At 46.1% G+C, this 17666-nt stretch overlaps 1 protein-coding gene across 1 annotated transcript in view; it reads left to right on the top strand.

Annotated features, from left to right (window-relative positions):
* Window positions 1–17666, top strand: part of CACHD1 (cache domain containing 1) — a 243549-nt gene that overhangs the window by 111522 nt on the left and 114361 nt on the right. Inside the window, exon 3 of the mRNA XM_075557163.1 lies at window positions 17144–17292. Coding sequence (XP_075413278.1) covers window positions 17144–17292 — 149 coding nt within the window. The remainder of the gene's footprint in view (window positions 1–17143; window positions 17293–17666) is intronic.

Consider the following 17666-nt stretch of genomic DNA (forward strand, 5'->3'; position numbering starts at 1 on the left):
ATATTTTGAGGGAGAAAAAAATGAATGGCAGTATCTTTGTGTCTTCATATAGATAATTCCAGAATCTGGACGTGTTTGGGGGTTGACCTGCCAAGTGCTCTCATTTTGTTTATAATAGGCTAGTGAAGTATGTTCCAGGCTCAGACTTGTCCAGACGGGAGGAATTTGGAAGCAGGAAAATAGATTCCATTCTTTATCTGTTTTCAACCTCATCCACCATTGCACTGCACTCGGATTAGTCCAGGCTGAGCCCCGGTTAGTTCACGCCCTTTCCCAGATCCACACCTAGTTCTTTGCTTATTGAAAGTATTCAGTACATGTTTGTTGACTGAGTGTAGAAAAGGTACTAAACCTATACGAGGGCTACCAATAAAAACCCTGGAACTTTTTCAAAAGCTATGTATTTAATTTTTTTTACAAAATAGTTTCATCACCTTCAAACTGCTCTCCATCACTCCATTGCAAATCTGCAATTCCATTCTTGGAAGCATTTTTCAAACTCATCTGTTTGAATGGCTTGTTTTTTCTTCACCTGTTCTATGTCTTCAAATCACTGACTTTTTTTATGTCCTTCTTCATTTGCAGAAAATGAAAGAAGTAGCATAGAGCAAGGTCAGATGTATGGGACAAGAGAGACATGCTGTTTTTTTTTGCCAAGAAACTGGTGCACTGAGATGGCTGCATTAGCAGGTGCATTGTCATGGTGGCAAAACCAGTCCTGTCTACCAAAACCCGAGCCTTTTTGTCACACAGTTATGCTATCTTTTCAGAACCTCTAAGTAGAAAGCTTGACTATCAGTCTGACCTAGTGGAATGAACTCCAAATGCTCTATGAGTCGATATTTTCATCCGTTTGGGAAGTTGATGGACGTCCGGAATGAAGGTTGTCATCAATTGACATTTCACCATTTTTGAAATGAGAAAACCACTTGTATACTTGAGTTTTACCCATAATGCTGTTCTTGTAAGTTGTGTTCAACATCACAACAGTTTCTGCAGCATTTTTCTTGATAGGAAACAAATTTCACAGTCACACACTGTTCTGTTAAATCAGCCATCACACAAAAAACAAGGTTCAAGCAAAATTGCTTTTACGAAAAAATTCACTGTGACCAGAGGGAACCTTCCCAGGGGATGCCACTGGGTGCACTAACTCAGAGCAAGTTACTCCATGCTTGCCTAGTGGGAAAAAAATGCATTCTACGAAAGATCCACTCAAGGGAGTATTTGGGGGGTCGGGTGCAGGTGGGAGGGAGTTGTGGGGAATATTCCCTCCTAGGAAGGCAAAATAAAGGCTCAGAGGTAATGTGGCCATCTAGATGGGGAGTTTGTAATGAAACAACCAAGGACCAGAGTCAATAGATGACCATCTCAAGTCAGGGCCTCAACGAGTTGATTGGTTAGTTTTAGGTTTCTTCAATAGAAACCCATCTAGATCTGCTTCAACTCTGTAAAACCCAAACCAGCCAAATTCACTACCATTAAGTGGATTCTGACTCACAGCAACCCCATAGGACAGAGCAGAACTAGCCTGCTGGGTTTCTGAGATTTATAATACTCACAGGAGCAGGCAGCCTCATCTTTCTCTTGTGGAGAAACTGTTTTCAAAATATGTTCCCTATGCATTTCAGAGGTTGTTATAGAACACAACACACTAGGTTATGCCTCTTGCCCACTTCCTCCTACAGCAATTCACCTATTTGTTTGGGTATATTTTGGGGATTTAGTATAAAGCGTTGCTTATTTTCTTGTTTCTTTTTTTAAAGTGATATGTTGTTTTCAAAAGGAAAGTTTTAGAAAGCCATTGTACTATACCAAGCTGCATCCCTGTAAAAAAATATACAAGGTTAAATTAGAATTATTTGTTCTAAAACAAATACAAAACTATTACAATTAATATTTAAAATAGCATACTAATTCTTTAAATGTTGGAAGAGGGCAAGTCATTTTACTTAAGAGAAATCTTGTGAATTTATTGGTATTAGGTGCTGCCAGGTTACTGACTCGTGGGCCCCTTTTTGCAACAGGCCCAAACACTGCCCAGTCCTGTGCCAGCCCCACTGTGTGTGGGCCTATGGTTGCAGCCACTGTGTCCATATATATCTTGTGAAAGGCCTTCGTTTTTGCTGACCATCTACTTTAACCTTCTCCGAGAATTGGAATCGCCTGCAAAAGACAGTGGTTCTCAACCTGTGGGTCGCGACCCCTTGGGAGAGGGTGGGGGGCGGTGGTGTTCTTAATGACCCTTTTACGGGGGTTGCCTGATTCATAACAGTAGAAAAATTATAGTTTGAAGTAGCAACAAAAATGATGTTATGGTTGGGGGTCGCCACAACATGAGGAACTGTCTGAGAGGGTCACGGCATGAGGAAGGTGAGAACCACTGTGCTAACATGTCGAGAAGTACATGAGATGACTTGATTACCCCTCCAAGAAACAGACTTTCTTGCTTACTGTCAGGATAATTCCTGCTATCGTGCTTTGTAGACCGTGGACAATGAATGAGTAAACTCGACATTGGTGAGGAGAGAGTCTGAGCATGTTTGTAAATTATAGGCAGTTACACAAACCATTTGATGAACTCACTGCCATAGCGTCAATTCACACTCATACAACCTGATAGGAGAGAGTAGAACTACCGTTGTGGGTTTCCAAGACTGTCAGTCCCTACAGGAGTAGAAAGCTCCATCGTTTTCCCTTGCAGTGTCTGGTAGTTTTGAACTGCCAACTTGGCAGTTAGCAATTCAGTGCTAACACACAATGTCATCAAGGCGACCTACTTGTTTTATTATATTCTTGGCATTGTCGGGAAAGAAGCAAATGCATAGAACAAATTCTTTTCCACGGGGAGCTAAGGACATATTCGAATGATTGGTGTTTCTTACTAATGTTTTGAAGGTGATTTCCCCCAAACCAGAAATGCCTTTTCCCCTGAAAATATCATTTGACTGTATTTATGAGAGGCTGAGAGGTGGCCTAAGTAGACCATAGCTGTCATCTAGTATGACCATACTTCAGGTTATGTTAAAATTTTGTATAATTCTAATAGATGGGGCTTGAATACAAGCATTTACTGACAGTTTGCATTGCATTTTGGAAAAGATGGTGGGTTCTCTAGAGAAACAAAACAAGTAACTTATGATTAGATAGACAGACAGAACACATAAACAGGGAATTAGTCCACAGAGCAGTACAGAGGGCTCAGTTCAACTCACGAGGGCTGCTGGGTGCAAATCAAGGAAGCGGACAGCCGAGTCTTCCATAGAGCAATGCAGGCAGTCCGGCCACAGGCAGCAAACATCAAGGCGGGTTACCAACAGTCAGCCAGATGACAGGGTCCAACAGTCCCCAGCTCAAGTGATGCATACACTACCAGTGTGGTGAAGCAGGTCGAACCTCAAACTGTAGCGACACAGTCCATGGGTTGGGTGTCCCACAGGTAGTGTAGCTCACAAATTGAGGCAGAGAACTAGCTAAGGCAGCGGCACACTGGTCCGAGCTTGCTGAGCCATTTATCTCTGCCCTTCAATTAAACTGCAACCTTATTAATCCCACATGTATATTGGCCCGGTTGGCACAGTAAACCTACCTCTCACTGATGGTTTCTTTCGCATGGCATTTCATGTTAGCATACACTCCTTCAGATGAGCTACCCCACTTCGTTTTGAACACCGTCCTGTAGTTCTCTCCATTTTGGAGCTAAGTAAACGAGACGCAGAGGAGGCATTCATTCCCCTGAATCGTATTTGAAAGAGATGACAGGGTGAGGTTTTGGGCCAAATTAGTCTTACTCTAAAGCTCATGTTTTCAACCACAGAGTTATTCTAACAGAATAACTCTACAGAAGACTCTTCTGTTTTTCATTTTTTACTTTCATTTTTAAGAGGAGAGTTCCCTTTTTTCTTTTGACAGTCTTAACATCAACTGAAGTAGAATAAATAATGTGTCTAAACATCAAAAGTGCTTTGATGAAAGTGTCACCGCTAACTTGGGGAGAGACCAGGTTTCTGTACTCGGTCACGTGCGTAACAGTGGTATGGGTGCCTTCTGTCCCGCTAGCGACAAGCTTTTTAGCTCTAATAAATCACCAGGCTTTGACATACACCTTGTGTGCAAGAGCATCCTATGGGTCTTCTTATAGGAACATAAACAAGATATAAAAATAGATGAAGTCTGGATGACTCTGGCTTTTTACGCCGTTCATCGTTATTCTGTTACTAACGTAACCTTCTGCCAGTTTTTTACAGTTCATGTCATTATGGAATTTCTATTAGGAATCCTCTCCACTCCCCACCTTTTTAAAAACAAAACCCAAACTTTCTTGAAGCTGACTGCCGCATCTTTACCCTGCAGTCATTGGTGGGTTCCAAGACCAAGGTCTTTTCAGTTGGCAGCTGAGACGTGGCCCCTGCACCAGCACGACTCATCCTGTGAAAAACGCAGACCCCTGAAGGAGAGTGGCGCACTGCAGCTGCCGGCCTACTTCGGAAGATTCGAGTGTAATCGAGTGAGCTTCCTTGCAGGCGTTCCTAAGGAGAAGTGCCATTTCCCCGGAGGACTTGGCAAACCTTCTATACATACCTACCAAAACTTCCTGGTTTCTCTGCCTATTTGAAGCTCTGCTCATAGTCCAGGATACCCAGAATATTCCTCAGCCAGCTTCTTGGGGAAGGAGCGAGGTGGGCAAAGGGAAAATGGAGCAGTCCGGCAACTACCCCTTGCGCTATTGAAGACATGCCAATTTGGAGTTCAAAGGAGTTAGCAATCTTGTTTCTATTTGAAGGAGTGAAAGTACACACAGCATAGGCTCTGTATCCTTGTATCTGGATGCAGATAAAATATGTGCGTGTGTCCAGGGAAACTTTAATTCCTGTGCTAAGTAGAGACCCGCTTGACTTCAGGGAAACATAGTATACATTAATGTGCCTGTTGTCCAGATAAATTGTGGTGATCCTGCTTACACGCATTCACACACTGTACATTCACTTGGTATGTTACGTGCTCTTAGTTTTTATAAAAAGGTAATATCCATTGTTTACCTATGAAGTCATGTATACACATTTGCACTTTTTTCAGACTCATTATTTTCACACTTGTATTTATGTTCCTATACCTACATGGAAAATGGAATTTTTTTCTCTCTGCACGCGCAAGTGCTGAAGGCTTGAAAATTCTGGTTACAGGTTTTTCATGTGTTGGGAAAGGCCCAGGCCAGGCAAATTCCTCAATCCCCATTCCTGAGCGTAATGCTCCTGCCTTTGTAAAGCAGCAAATGAGGGGGCTCCAAGGGTTTCTCCTTGGTGGGGGCTTGCAGGCAGGCACAGCTGGAGAGAACAGATGGCAGCCAGGAGAGGGCAGGGTGGGTGGGGCCTTGGACCAGGACAGGAAAAGACATGCAAAAGCCCCACTCCGATGTCCTCCTGGCTCTCCTGGCCCCAGCTGGAACTTCACCTTCGACATAACTGCAACACTGCGATCCACACGTGTGCGCATGCCTTCGTTCAGTGAAGCAGGCCCTTGAACAATGATGGGCCTGAGCATTTGCCTCAAACCCTGAGACCCCCAGGGGATCGATGGAGTCTAGGTCCTCATTCTAAAGACCAGAAAGGTTTCATGGTGAGAAGTGACCATTCTACTAAAAACTGGAGCCATATAATCCATTTCACACACGTTTCCAATCTGGATAGTGTTGTGTCAGGGAATGAATGCTGGTGAGAAGGTAACAGCCAGGACTGCAGTCCAAACACACACGCGCTCGTGCGTGCGCGCGCGCGCGCGCACACACACACACACACACACACACACACACGACTGCTGCTCCTGTGAGAAAGCAAAACCACCCCCCAATTGTCTTCAGCAGCAAAGCCATGCGAGCATCGTCAGAATGGGGATCTCGTTCCTAGGAGATTCCTCCGTGCAGCAGGAAACAGTTTGTGGAAATGATAAGTAGAAATTGATTGCTGGTAATATCAGGAACTACTGAATTGACTGACTGCTTTGACAATCCGGTCCCATGACACACACGTGGTATGAACCATAGCTTTGCTTTCTTGGTGGAAGACTCCAGGGAGGTGGTTACACGGCCACTCATGACCATTCTCACTGTGTGTTGCTTCAGCACAGTGCATAGCAGTCCTTCCTTGGTGCCACCAGAGTGCCGTTGCCACAGCCTCTGACGCCTATTCAGGCCCAACGTAGCACCGTGCTCTAGGGGAAGGTGTTAGCTGAGTTCCCGTCCCCGTCCCCCCCCGACCCGTGGGAGCACGCAACCGAGATAGACAACCCCCAGTTCTCTGTTTGCAATCTGCCCTGTCATCAGATAGGGGGATGAGGAAACCTTCCTAAATCCAACTGGAAGTTAGAGAACGCTATCAGATGCGCTTGGCAAGGGAACATTCAGAATAGTTTAGAGGAGAATATAATAAAATTGTTGTGGTCGAGGCAGAATTATCCTTGTTGTTCTGGCTTGGAATCGCATGGGAAACATTTCTTTTTGTTGTTCCTAGCAAGTCTTGATAGCAGGCAATGCATTTCCCACTAGCAAACAACTTTTGCCCCTCATCTGAGTGATGCATGTGGGTGTTGTTGTGGGATTTCCTCCCCCTACCCCTTGAGTGTATATGTGTGTGTATATATATATATCATACACTTGCACCAGCACTGACATTGCTGTGTGACCTAGGAACGTGGTTTGTATAGATTTTCTTGGTCCAGCTCACTTGGTAAAGGCCACTCAATCTCATGCACTGGGTTTCAAGTATCTTGAAACTGAAGCTGAGAAATGCCTTTCCTCTATTGGGGGTCATGAGCGCACGACAAGGGAGGCTCACTGCTTGAAGGTAGGACGAGGGGAGCGTTCCTGCCCGGGAAAGCTGTCGGGCCATCCTCAAGACTCAAGTGGTAGGGATACTGAAGGGCAGTCTTCAGAAGCTGAAGACATCAGGTTGTTTGTGTGTGTGTGTGTGTGTGTGTGTGTGTTTTTAGTTGGGGGTGGGGGTGGGGGTGGCGGAGGCAGCATTTAGGACCTGGAGGAAAGCTGCATTCTTCATTGGTGCTACATCGCACGCTGACTGACTCGTCTCCGCCCCTGGAGACACCAGGTTTTATAAATGGCTTTCCCTGGCACTGTTTGTCTTGCCTTGGTTTGAAAGGATATCCATTTGCTTGGCGGATATTACTTTGAATGTGAAAATAGACTATGCATTGGTATCTGCCTGACTCTGGCTTATTCTCTATATAATGGAAGACTACAGGACACCTTGAACTACACTCACAAGTCCACACGAGTCGGAATCAACAGTCACTAGCAACTCTGCCCTTAGAAGAACTGTGCATCAGTGACCTTCTCAGGTGACACACCGTTGTGTTCCGGTGCAATGGCAAGTCGGGCCGGCATTGTGGACAAAAGGGAAACATTTGGATTTTTCATTTGGAGGATGTCATTGTGTCTCAAGATCACCTGCTCAGAGGGTTCTTGGCCAGGGCGAAGGTAAGGAAGTGTTAGTAGCAGAGTTTTGCTTCCCCGCCAGGGTCTTCTTTCCACTCCACTGCAGAGCCTGCAGGCACAGGCTGGCAAGTGTGGGGTGCATATGCTCTCGGGCCCCTGGAGGACCATGAAGTGCTCTGGTGGGCTGGCTCTCATGGAAGGGAGGCCGGGTCAGGTTTCATCCTTCACGTACGCAGCAAACATTTCCTGAGCCTGCTGTCTGCCAGGTTCTGGCACAGGCTGCCAGGGTGCTTTGCGGTGGAAACGTGTTGATGCTGGGTGAGGGGGAAATAGAGCTTGGCGTTAGTGAAATGGCAGGGACGCAGAGCCCTCTCAACCTGAGTGACATGGGTGCCCAAGTTGCCACTCAGCCCCACTTGCTTCGGCTGTCTGGAATGCTTCCGAGTGCCTCCTGGTTGTGCACAGATATTGAAAGGACATCGTAAGAATAAAGTATTAGACTGACTAGCTAGCTCCTTGGCAGGCCACCGAAGAATGCCAACGTTCACCATCCGCGGGTATTTTTCTTCTTCTACCTCGCCTCCTCTTGCTTGCCTCCTCCACACCAACTTCTCTCCAGAGTTAGGAAGTAAACGCTGGTGATTATATTCCAAATGCCATGGCTCTCTGCCTTTCGCTTCGCCTGCCAGTGCTCAGCCTCTCAGTTCTTGCGAAGGTCAACACTAGGGGCGAATTATTTTTTCCTTGTTGGGAAGAAATCGCCTGTAAACTTTCAGGGCTCGGGCACGTCTTTCAGGTTGAAAGGAGTCTGGGCTCAGGGCCTCCCAGGAGAGAATGAAGTGAGGAGAAGTGGGCTCCACTCCACCCCGCTCTTTGTTTCCTTTGTTGGGATAGGGTCATTGAGGGTAGAGTGGGGTGAAAAGTAGGCCAAGAAGCCCATTGAGCCCTTGCATTGATAACCTTGGCTTTGAGGAGGCCGGGGTGTGTGTTTCCATGACTCCTGGAACCCAGACTACAAACAGCTGCCCCCACACCAAGCCCTTTAGAACTTGTCAAGCATACCTGCCTTTTACTGAAAGGGGAGCTGCCCTCCGCAGCCGCTTCCCAGCCCTCCGCATCTCCCCCCCCCCCACCCCCGCCTTCTCCAGCACGTCAGTACTTGCCTTCTGCCTCTTCCATCGCAGTCTCCCCACCTCTCCCAGAATGGGAGTCCGTGACCCTGGAGGCCAGGCGGCCTGCACATAAATCTTCCGGTCCACCTGCGGATTGTCTGTCAGCAGCTGCCCTCCTTTCCCTTCCACGGGCCATTCCCACACATCCCTGCTGCAAGCTCGCGGCCTGTACGGACCACTGGAAATTCAGACGGGTCCTATTCCGTATCTGGAGCTTCATTTAGCTTGCCCAGTGTCATTGCCTGCTGTGCTCAGGTCTGCTCATTAAAAGACAGACTAAAACACAAACAACCCACTGCCGGTTAGTCAGTTTTGACTCATAGCATCCCTGCACAGGGTTTCCAAGGCTATAAATCTTTATGGGAGAAGACAGACAGCCTCATCTTTCCCCACAAGGAGCAGCTGGTGATGTTTGCATGGCTTACCAGGTAGCTAGCAGGCCAGTGTAACCCACAGTACCACCAGGGTGCCTTAGCTCTGCCCCGTAACTGAAAAACTCCGAGAGGTCCAAACTGGAGACCATGAGCAGCCGCATTGCTGTGAGGATGTTGGGCAGGCTTTGCGCCTCAGTGACTGATCCTACCAAGGGGGTAAGTAAAGGAAGGGAACCAGGCAGTTCCAGAAACTTCTGCTAGGCTTACACTAGATCTGAACGGAATTCATAAGCCGGCTGCCCTTTTCTGGAACTTGAAGCATGTATAGCAAGCATTAGTATGTTATACAATATCCTTGCTATGAAACTCATACATAGGAGGGGTATCCCCTTTTAAAAACCCCGTAATTGTGCTCACCCAGTGGAGCTTTTGTAATGTAGATTTGTCCCGCCAGGTGACCATCAAGCAACTCACTCTGAGTTAGTTCACCCAGTGGAGTCGCCTGGGAAGGCTCTAGTGAATTTCATGGTGACCTTCTAGTGAATTTTATGTGACCTTCTAGCTTTGCCACCTACTACCATAAACCCCATAGGGTTTCTTTTTTTTTAATTTTAAAAAATCATTTCATTGGGGCCACTTACAGCTCTTATCACAATCCATCCATCCTTTGTGTCAAGCACCTTTGTACATAATGTTGCCATCGTCATTTTCAAAACATTTTCTTTCTACTTGAGCCCTTGGTATCAACTCATTTCCCCCTCCCCAGCCCTCCCTCCCTCCCTCCCTCATGAACCCCTGATAATTTAGAAATTAGTATTTTTTCATGTCTTACACCAACCGCTGTCTCCCCTCACCCACTTTCTGTTCCTATGGGGTTTCAAAGACTAACTCTTTACAGTAGCAGACAACCTCATCTTTCTGCCTGGGAGCTGCTGGTGGATTTGAATTCCCAATCTTATGATTCGTAACCCAATGTCTAACTCACAGCACCATTAGGGTCCCGTTCATCAAGTATATGTGACAGGAAGTATTTTATAATTTTTATATTTTAAACTTACAGTGTTCACAGGAAACCTTGTAAGGAGGTCACCATGTTAAAGAAAGAAAGAATCCCATGTGGTATTTGCATAGCAATATGTTAGTGAATTGGAAAAAGTAGTGAGACCTAAGACCTTTTATAAGGGAAAGGGATCCCAGAAGACTTCGATGAGGCTGAAATTGAACTCTGGACCTCAAATGAGGAGTGGCATTGAGATAATGTAATCTGTGATTTGGGGGAGCTATATAGCAGGAAGAGAACTGAGCTGGGGATTAGATGAAATGGTCTTTTTGTTTCCTATTAAGCATGAACTTGGGCAAACCACTGAGCCTTGATTTCCTGGGTTATAAAAATGGGGCCGGAAATACTGCCCAGCTACCAGGGTTTTTATGAGGCACAAGTGAGAAAGCGCAGGTAAAAATACTCTGAAATGGAAAAGGGTTCCGTGCAGCCTATAAGTCTGAAAGGAGAGGATCCCAGCAGAACCCCAAGCTGCCTAAGACTGTTACATTCTCACCTGCATGGCATAGTGCTTTGGGAGAGGCCCTGACAGCTGCCGTGAGGGTTTGAGCCCTGTGCTCGCACATCCCTCTGAACTGTCTTCCCTGCTCATCTTCCTCCAAGGGCAAAAAAGATGTCCTGTGGATTCTCCATTCAGAGCCAGGACCGTAAGCACCAAAACCAAACCTGTTGCCCATCAAGTTGACTCCTACTCACGGTGACCCATTCGGTCAGGGTTGCACTGCCCCATAGGGAGCTATCCAGGCTGTGAGCTTTTCTCTATGGAAACAGACTCCCACAACTTTCTCCGGCAGAGTGGATGGTGGGTTCAGACCATCAACCCTTTAGTTGGCTGCGCTGCCTCAGCCAATATAAGTTCCCATCTAAGAGTAAACAAACAGACAGAACCCCAAATTCACTGCCATCAAGTCCATGCCAACACACAGCAACCCTCTAGGACAGGGTAGAACTACCTCGGTGAGTCTCTGAGACATCTTTCTCCCACAGAGTGGCTTGTGATTTTGAACGCTGACCTTCCTGATCAAAGCCCAACTTGTAACCACTGCGCCACCAGGGCTCCTGAAGAATAACAGTTGCCATCATTTATTTGGCATTCACACTATGCTAACCACTCTGCTAATTCTTTTTGTTTGTTTGTTTGTTTTTTAATTTTAACAATTTATTAGGGGCTCATACAATTCTTATCACAGTTCATACATATACATACATCAATTGTATAAAGCACATCTGTACAGTCTTTGCCCTAATCATTTTTTTCTCCTCTGCTAATTCTTACCAAACCATCCCACCCGATTCTCACGCGATATCCTGAAGCAGTGTTTATGATCCCCTGTGTGGAGAGGCAGCTCTCAACATGAATTTACCTGGTTTCCCTTAGCTGTCAGTGGCAGAATTGGATTGTCCAATGCAACAAATCCTGCGTGCCATATGCCGTCCACCTGAGAGGAAAAAACTGCTTCACCCCAGATTTATGTATACTGGGCTTTATATGCAGAGTGTGCAGAAGAAGAAATCAAGCGAATAAAGTGGCTGATATTCAAGTCTCTTGTTGAAAAATGTAGGCCGCACATGATTTGCCTATCACTAACCACCATGCTTGGTAAGGTGGAGGGGCCGCGGAAACAGAGGAAGGCCCTCAAGGAAATGGAGTGACACACCGTCTGCCGCGGTGGGCTCAGGCACGGCAACAACTGTGAGACGGCGCAGGACCGTGCGTGTTTCCTTCTGTCGTGCACACGTCGCTGTGGGTCAGAGCTGACTTGACGGCACCTGACAACAACATACGTACCTGTAGTCCAGAGACTGGGACATAACATTGTGAATCATCCTTTGTACCAATCCTGGGCTTTATATATTTATTGATTAATTTGAACCCCACAATCCCTAAGCCCTCACGGTGTCTTTTATTCCTAAGCAAATCCAAACTCAATCCCCAGAAAGTAGGCGGTGAGTGCCTGCTCTGTGTGTCTGGAAGCTGACACCGCTGGCTGAGAAGACAGGAGCAAGGACTGAAGAGGGGCTCGCATGTGCTCTGTGCGGTCTGGTCCGGGAAACAAAGCGGATTCTTTCAGCTTGAACTTCCGCTTGCAGTGATGCTGCACAGAGATGGTAGATCTGTGTGCTTGGCAGTCTGGATGAAATGGCTGCTGAGTCACATGGCCTTAAAGTAACCGAGCCCTGAAACGTGCTGTGGAACCAGCGGGAAGGTTTCTTCTTGAATAATCAGGCTGGAAGGGAAGGGAAGAGGGACCAGCGATTTCATTCTTCTCCCGGCACAAAGGTTTCTGAATGTCAAATGTGAAACTCTTCTACATTCAGTTGGAATTTCGCTCAGAGTCTCCAGTCCCCGGGGTGTGCGTTGCTTGTCTGTACCTGTCAGCCGCATTGTTGTATATTTTAAATAAAGCTTTCCCTAACATTCAAAACTCCTTCCGGCCCTTGCTTTTAGGAAACAGACATAAATAAAGTGTGTCCTGTGCCTTTGCATTGTCGTTTTCTTTTAACCTTTTCCCAACCCTGCTCTCCACCCGCCCGCCCCCCACCCCCCAGCCCTTCAGAAGTGGAAAGCCAAGGTAAAAAGAGCTTTCTAGGGGGGCAGGGGGACCCCTCTGGGGAAGTATGCAAATGACAGAAATGTCTGTGGGAAAATTAAGGGAGGCGAAATTCAGCAAGAAAGAAATTCATTGATGTTGTGATGAAACGTTGTCACTGGAGATGATGACAAATTCGAGCCCGTTCCCATGGGGACCAGCACGCTACCTACTGATCATTTGACCTGCGCCTGGATGCCGGCTAGCCCAAGGATTGACCCAAAAGATGACAAGATGGTTTTAGTCCCGTTGTCTCATCAGCATTCAGAAGCCCCTTAGGGGATGAAGGGGAGAGGCTAAAGAAGGATAAAAGATGAAAGCTGAGCTGTGGAAAGAGAAATGGTTTTAATTACACCGAGGAGGATTGTGGGTCCACCTGTAGCTCTTGTGGAGCACGTCTTTGTTTGCTCCTGTCGGTGGGGATGGGGCAGGCTACAGACCCCTTTTGGAAGGCGACGTGTTGGGAACCGGCCCTCTCCAGTGTGACAGCGAGAGCGGGATTTAATCTCCCTGTGGGCTCTCTGTAATAGATGCTCTGTGCTTTGCTGAGCAACCTGGCCTTGGCTGGCATGCTAAGACAGCTTGCTCTTAGAGGGGGGCGGAAATAAATCCCTAGTTGAGCAGGGGTCCAAGTTTCCATAGCAAGTCCCCAGCACCTTCTCCCTGAGGCCACGGCAAGGTCATTTCAGGCAGTCAGGTATGTGGGAACAAGAGCACCTCCTGGGAGTCAAGAGTCTCTTGCCCCCACCCCCCTCAGTGTAGTTAGTCACTTGTCCCCTGGGAGTTCTACCGTTCTCTTAATACGCCAGGAAGACAGTCGATGAGGGTGGAAACACAGGGAAATGTCTTTGCATTCTGCAGTTCGACTCCTGTTCGCTTTTCACGTTGCAAATGAAACACCCTTGAGTAACCAACCAGATCAACGAGTTAACTAGATCCCTGTAAATTAGTTTGATGTGGCACACAGTGAACCAAACACCGAGCCTGTGGCGGTAGAACTGAATTCCATAGCACTCTCCAGGCTGGGCCTTTCAGAAACAGAGCACCAGGCATTTCTTCTGAGGGACCTCTGGGTGGGTTCAAACAGACAACCCCTGGATTAGTTAGACAAGCATTTAGCCATTTTTGATTTTTTTTTCTTTACACCATCCAGGGACTGAACTGCAATGTTATCATCGGGTGCCATTGAGTTGCTTCTGACGACAGCGAGGACCCCAGGTGTTAGAGTAGAACAGTGGTTCCCAACCTTCCTAAGGGTGTGACCCTTTAATACAGTTCCTCATGTTGTGGTGACACACAACCCCCAACACACACACTAAAGTTATCTTTGTGGCTACTTCATTACTGTAATTTTGCTACTGTTATGAATCAATCGGGTGACCCCTGCAAACAACCCACAGGTTGAGAAGGGCTGGAGGTGAAGTGTTCCAGGAAGTTTATTGTCATTTTTGGAAGCAGCTCTCCCGGTTTGGCTGCTGCTGGTATGTTCCCAGTAGCAACGCGTATGGGTCCGGGTAGACCTGTCTTTGTGGGCTTGTAAGCCTACAGGAGTAGAAAGGCTAGCCTTTGGAGTGACTGGTGGTTTCGAACTGTGAACCTTGGAAGTACCAGCCCAATGCGCAACCCACTGCGCCACCAAGGCTCCTGTAGTCGGTTAATGTTAGGCGGGGAAGGGAGAATTCACTCTTTCCATTTGGCCCTGACCCCTCCCCTTTTCCATTGGTCGAGCCTGAGCTAAGGTGATTTGAAGTCGGGCTCACCTGCAGCTGCCAACCAGGGCGCTTGTGTGTTGGCTGCCTTCGCATAGCATGGGGGCCCGTCTCGAACAAGTGGGCAAACATTCCAAGAGGGACAGGCAGAATTGCCTTATGATGTAGCCTTGAAGAATTTTTCCACACTCTCTTGGGAGAAGCCACCACAAGCTGACCTAGATTCAAATAGTAGGTATGTGGGCAATATAGACTCCTCACTTCAGTGGAGAGTTGTTGAAATAAATGACAGTAAATAAACATTTTTAAAGATACAGTAGGATTATGACTCTGTCTTGGGACATGTTAGGGCTCCTGACTTATAGCTGCTGCAAAGTTTCTTCACTCGGTAGACCAAGGGTTGACAAGTGTCTTCCACCAAGTGCCAGAGAATACATATTTGAGGGTTCGTGGCTGTCAGGTGCCTGTCACAACTACTTAGCTCTGCACTGCAGCATGAAAGCACCCCTAGACTAGACATAAACAACAACAGAGCGCGACTCTGTTCCAACTCATCTTTATTTATGAACATCGATGTTTGGATGTCATATAATTATGGTGTGTCACATTTTTTTTAACCATTAGAAATTTTAAGAAGCATGCTTGGCTCTTGGACTAACTAAGGACAGAGGGTGGGCCAGATTTGTGCCACCTAGCTATGTTACACTGATCTATATTTTACTTTTCAAGTGTGACCCTTCTTCAAACGTGTAGAGGAAATCTCTTGATATTTGCCAGATGGGGGTTCAGTAAGGTTTATGTGTGCACTGAGTATCTCCGTGTATACATACTTATGTGTAGTGGAGAGAAGTGGTTACATACTTTGCCTTTATTTTAAGATAAATTTATGGTGCTAATAATCCAGCTATTTCCGGCACACCTCACTTCCATCCTGTTACAGAACATTTGTTCCCCTGAGCAAACTGATGGAAACACACATTTGGTTTTCAAAGCTGGGGCTGCTACTCTGGCTCTCATCTTCTGTCTTGGGAAGAGAACTGTCTTCAACAGCAGGTTCCCACATCTGCCAAGGACTGGCCCTGAGTTTGTATTCGGACCGCATCGTACTCTCGGTACGCTTGTATTACACGGGGAAGGAAAAACAATGCACAAAGCTGTTGGCATTTGTTAGTAGATTTTCCCCTTTAAGGCACCATTTTGAATTGGTGGAGAACTAAATTATAATAGCTCAGGACCTATCGGTTGAATTACAAATGGGAATGATTTTCCTTGCTTTTTCCTTAACTTGAGATTTCTCTCCTTGGACACCAGCGACATATTTGGCTAGATAATTTGTCATTGTCGGGGCTGCCCTTGAACACTTTGGGTGTGCAATAGCGTCCATGGCCTTGACCCCTATATGCCAGTTAACCTCCTTCTCCCAGTTGTGATAACCCCAAAATGTTTCTAGACATTGCCAAGCATCCTCAAAGGAGAGAGGGGTGCAAAATTGCCACAGGTCTAAATTAAGATGGGAAATCAAACTGTGTTGTAGATTTTATTGCTGTAACATCAATAACGAAGATCCGTTCCTTTTTTAACAGTAAGAACTATGGGGCAGAGAATGGAATAATTAATGGAGTTGTTACTCTTTAAGACTCACATGCCTTCTCCTGAAAAATACTAAAATCTGACCAGCAAATTATTTAAGTAAACCTTATTATTACCTTCATGCTATTTTGATAATGCCCAGAAATTGCCCTCGGTTTTAGCGTTTGTACAACTTCTAGCAAGTGTGAGAGGCTCGGCTATTTAACTGAGACTCTTGACAGTTCAGGGATATTGCTGGAACCAAATTAGATTTTACAACTGGCTTGGAAGTAACAGATGAAGAGACTGATCTGGGTTCATGTTCTCAGCCTGCAAGCTATTGGATTGTTCAAGACGCATGACCCAAAGGAGGTGATTAGTTCTCCTCTAGTGTGTTGATAATGAATAGCTCTACAAACCAATTAGCTATAATTCTATCAGTCATTTCATTTGGGCAACATTTTGTTTAAGGGGGAAGGAAAACAACACTGTGTTCCTGGGAGACCTGTAATTAAGCCGTGGTATTTGATGGGAACAATGGCGGGGAAGCAGTGCGGTGATGAATTTACCTTTGTTATTCCCATATGAAAGTAATCATGATAAAGGGTTCTGTTCACGGCAGTTAAGAAATTTGTCGCTCTTAAAGGTATAACAGACCAAATGAGTCTCTGTCTAACCGGAGAGTTTGTTTGTTACGGATGTCTGCTGGTGCGATTCCAGGGAATGGCCATTCACGTTGATGGCAGTGTAAGTGGAGCCCCCTGGAGTTGTGCGGCAGGAAGTGCCGAATCTTTCTTCCTGCCTTCATTTGTTCCCCTCCCACAATTCTCTGCGAACCCAGAGGCATCGTAGACGAGGCCCCTTCTCTTTGGTCCTTTCTGTCACCCCAACCCTAGTCATATCAGTAGTCTGCATTATCTTTTAAAACCCGACATTTTAGTGGTAGGTATTTGTTCTAATGGAATTTGAACATAGGAGACCTCGGTGTCGTAAGACAGATGATACTATTTAATTGTTGACAGCATAGCCGCCTGTAACTGGTGGGCATTCTGCAATTTTTATCTCAACCCGCACAGTGCGATAACACTTGAGCATAGCTTGGTGTTTCCCCTGACAGTTAGTATCTGCAGCGTATGACACAAATGAATAAGCTTGTTAGGAAAAGAACAATGGGGTATTGTCTCGGGCTTACCATTAAGTTTGTTCACTCTTGTCCCACAGCTAGCCAAAAAAATCCGAGAGAAGTTCAATCGGTACTTGGATGTGGTCAGCCGGAACAAGCAGGTTGTGGAGGCGTCCTATACGGCTCATCTGACCTCGCCCCTGACGGCAATTCAAGACTGCTGCACCATCCCGCCTTCCATGATGGAGTAAGACTTTACACTGGCTCGCGTGGGTTTGTTTGAATTGGGAAGTGATTGCTTACACTGTGTAATATTCTAAATACCTTTTGTGTGACGACTAGAAAGTATATAGTTATTTCCTATCTTGAATAAAACCTTTATTTTATTCTTTTTCAAAAACAAGCCTTTTTAAAAAAAGAAGTATGGCTCAACATTGAATTGCCAGTAAACTCCCAAACTCCCCTTTTTGTCATGCTAGGATTCTAATTCAGGAGTATCAATTATTGCTTGAATGTACACATTCCCATCAAGTTATTTGTGACTCATAAAGATCCTATAGGAGAGATATGACCTGGGGTTTCTGAGTGTAAATCCCTGCAGGGACAGGAAGCCTCGTCTTT

Source organism: Tenrec ecaudatus, chromosome 1, assembly GCF_050624435.1.
Source record: "Tenrec ecaudatus isolate mTenEca1 chromosome 1, mTenEca1.hap1, whole genome shotgun sequence".
Taxonomy (NCBI): Eukaryota; Metazoa; Chordata; class Mammalia; order Afrosoricida; family Tenrecidae; genus Tenrec; species Tenrec ecaudatus.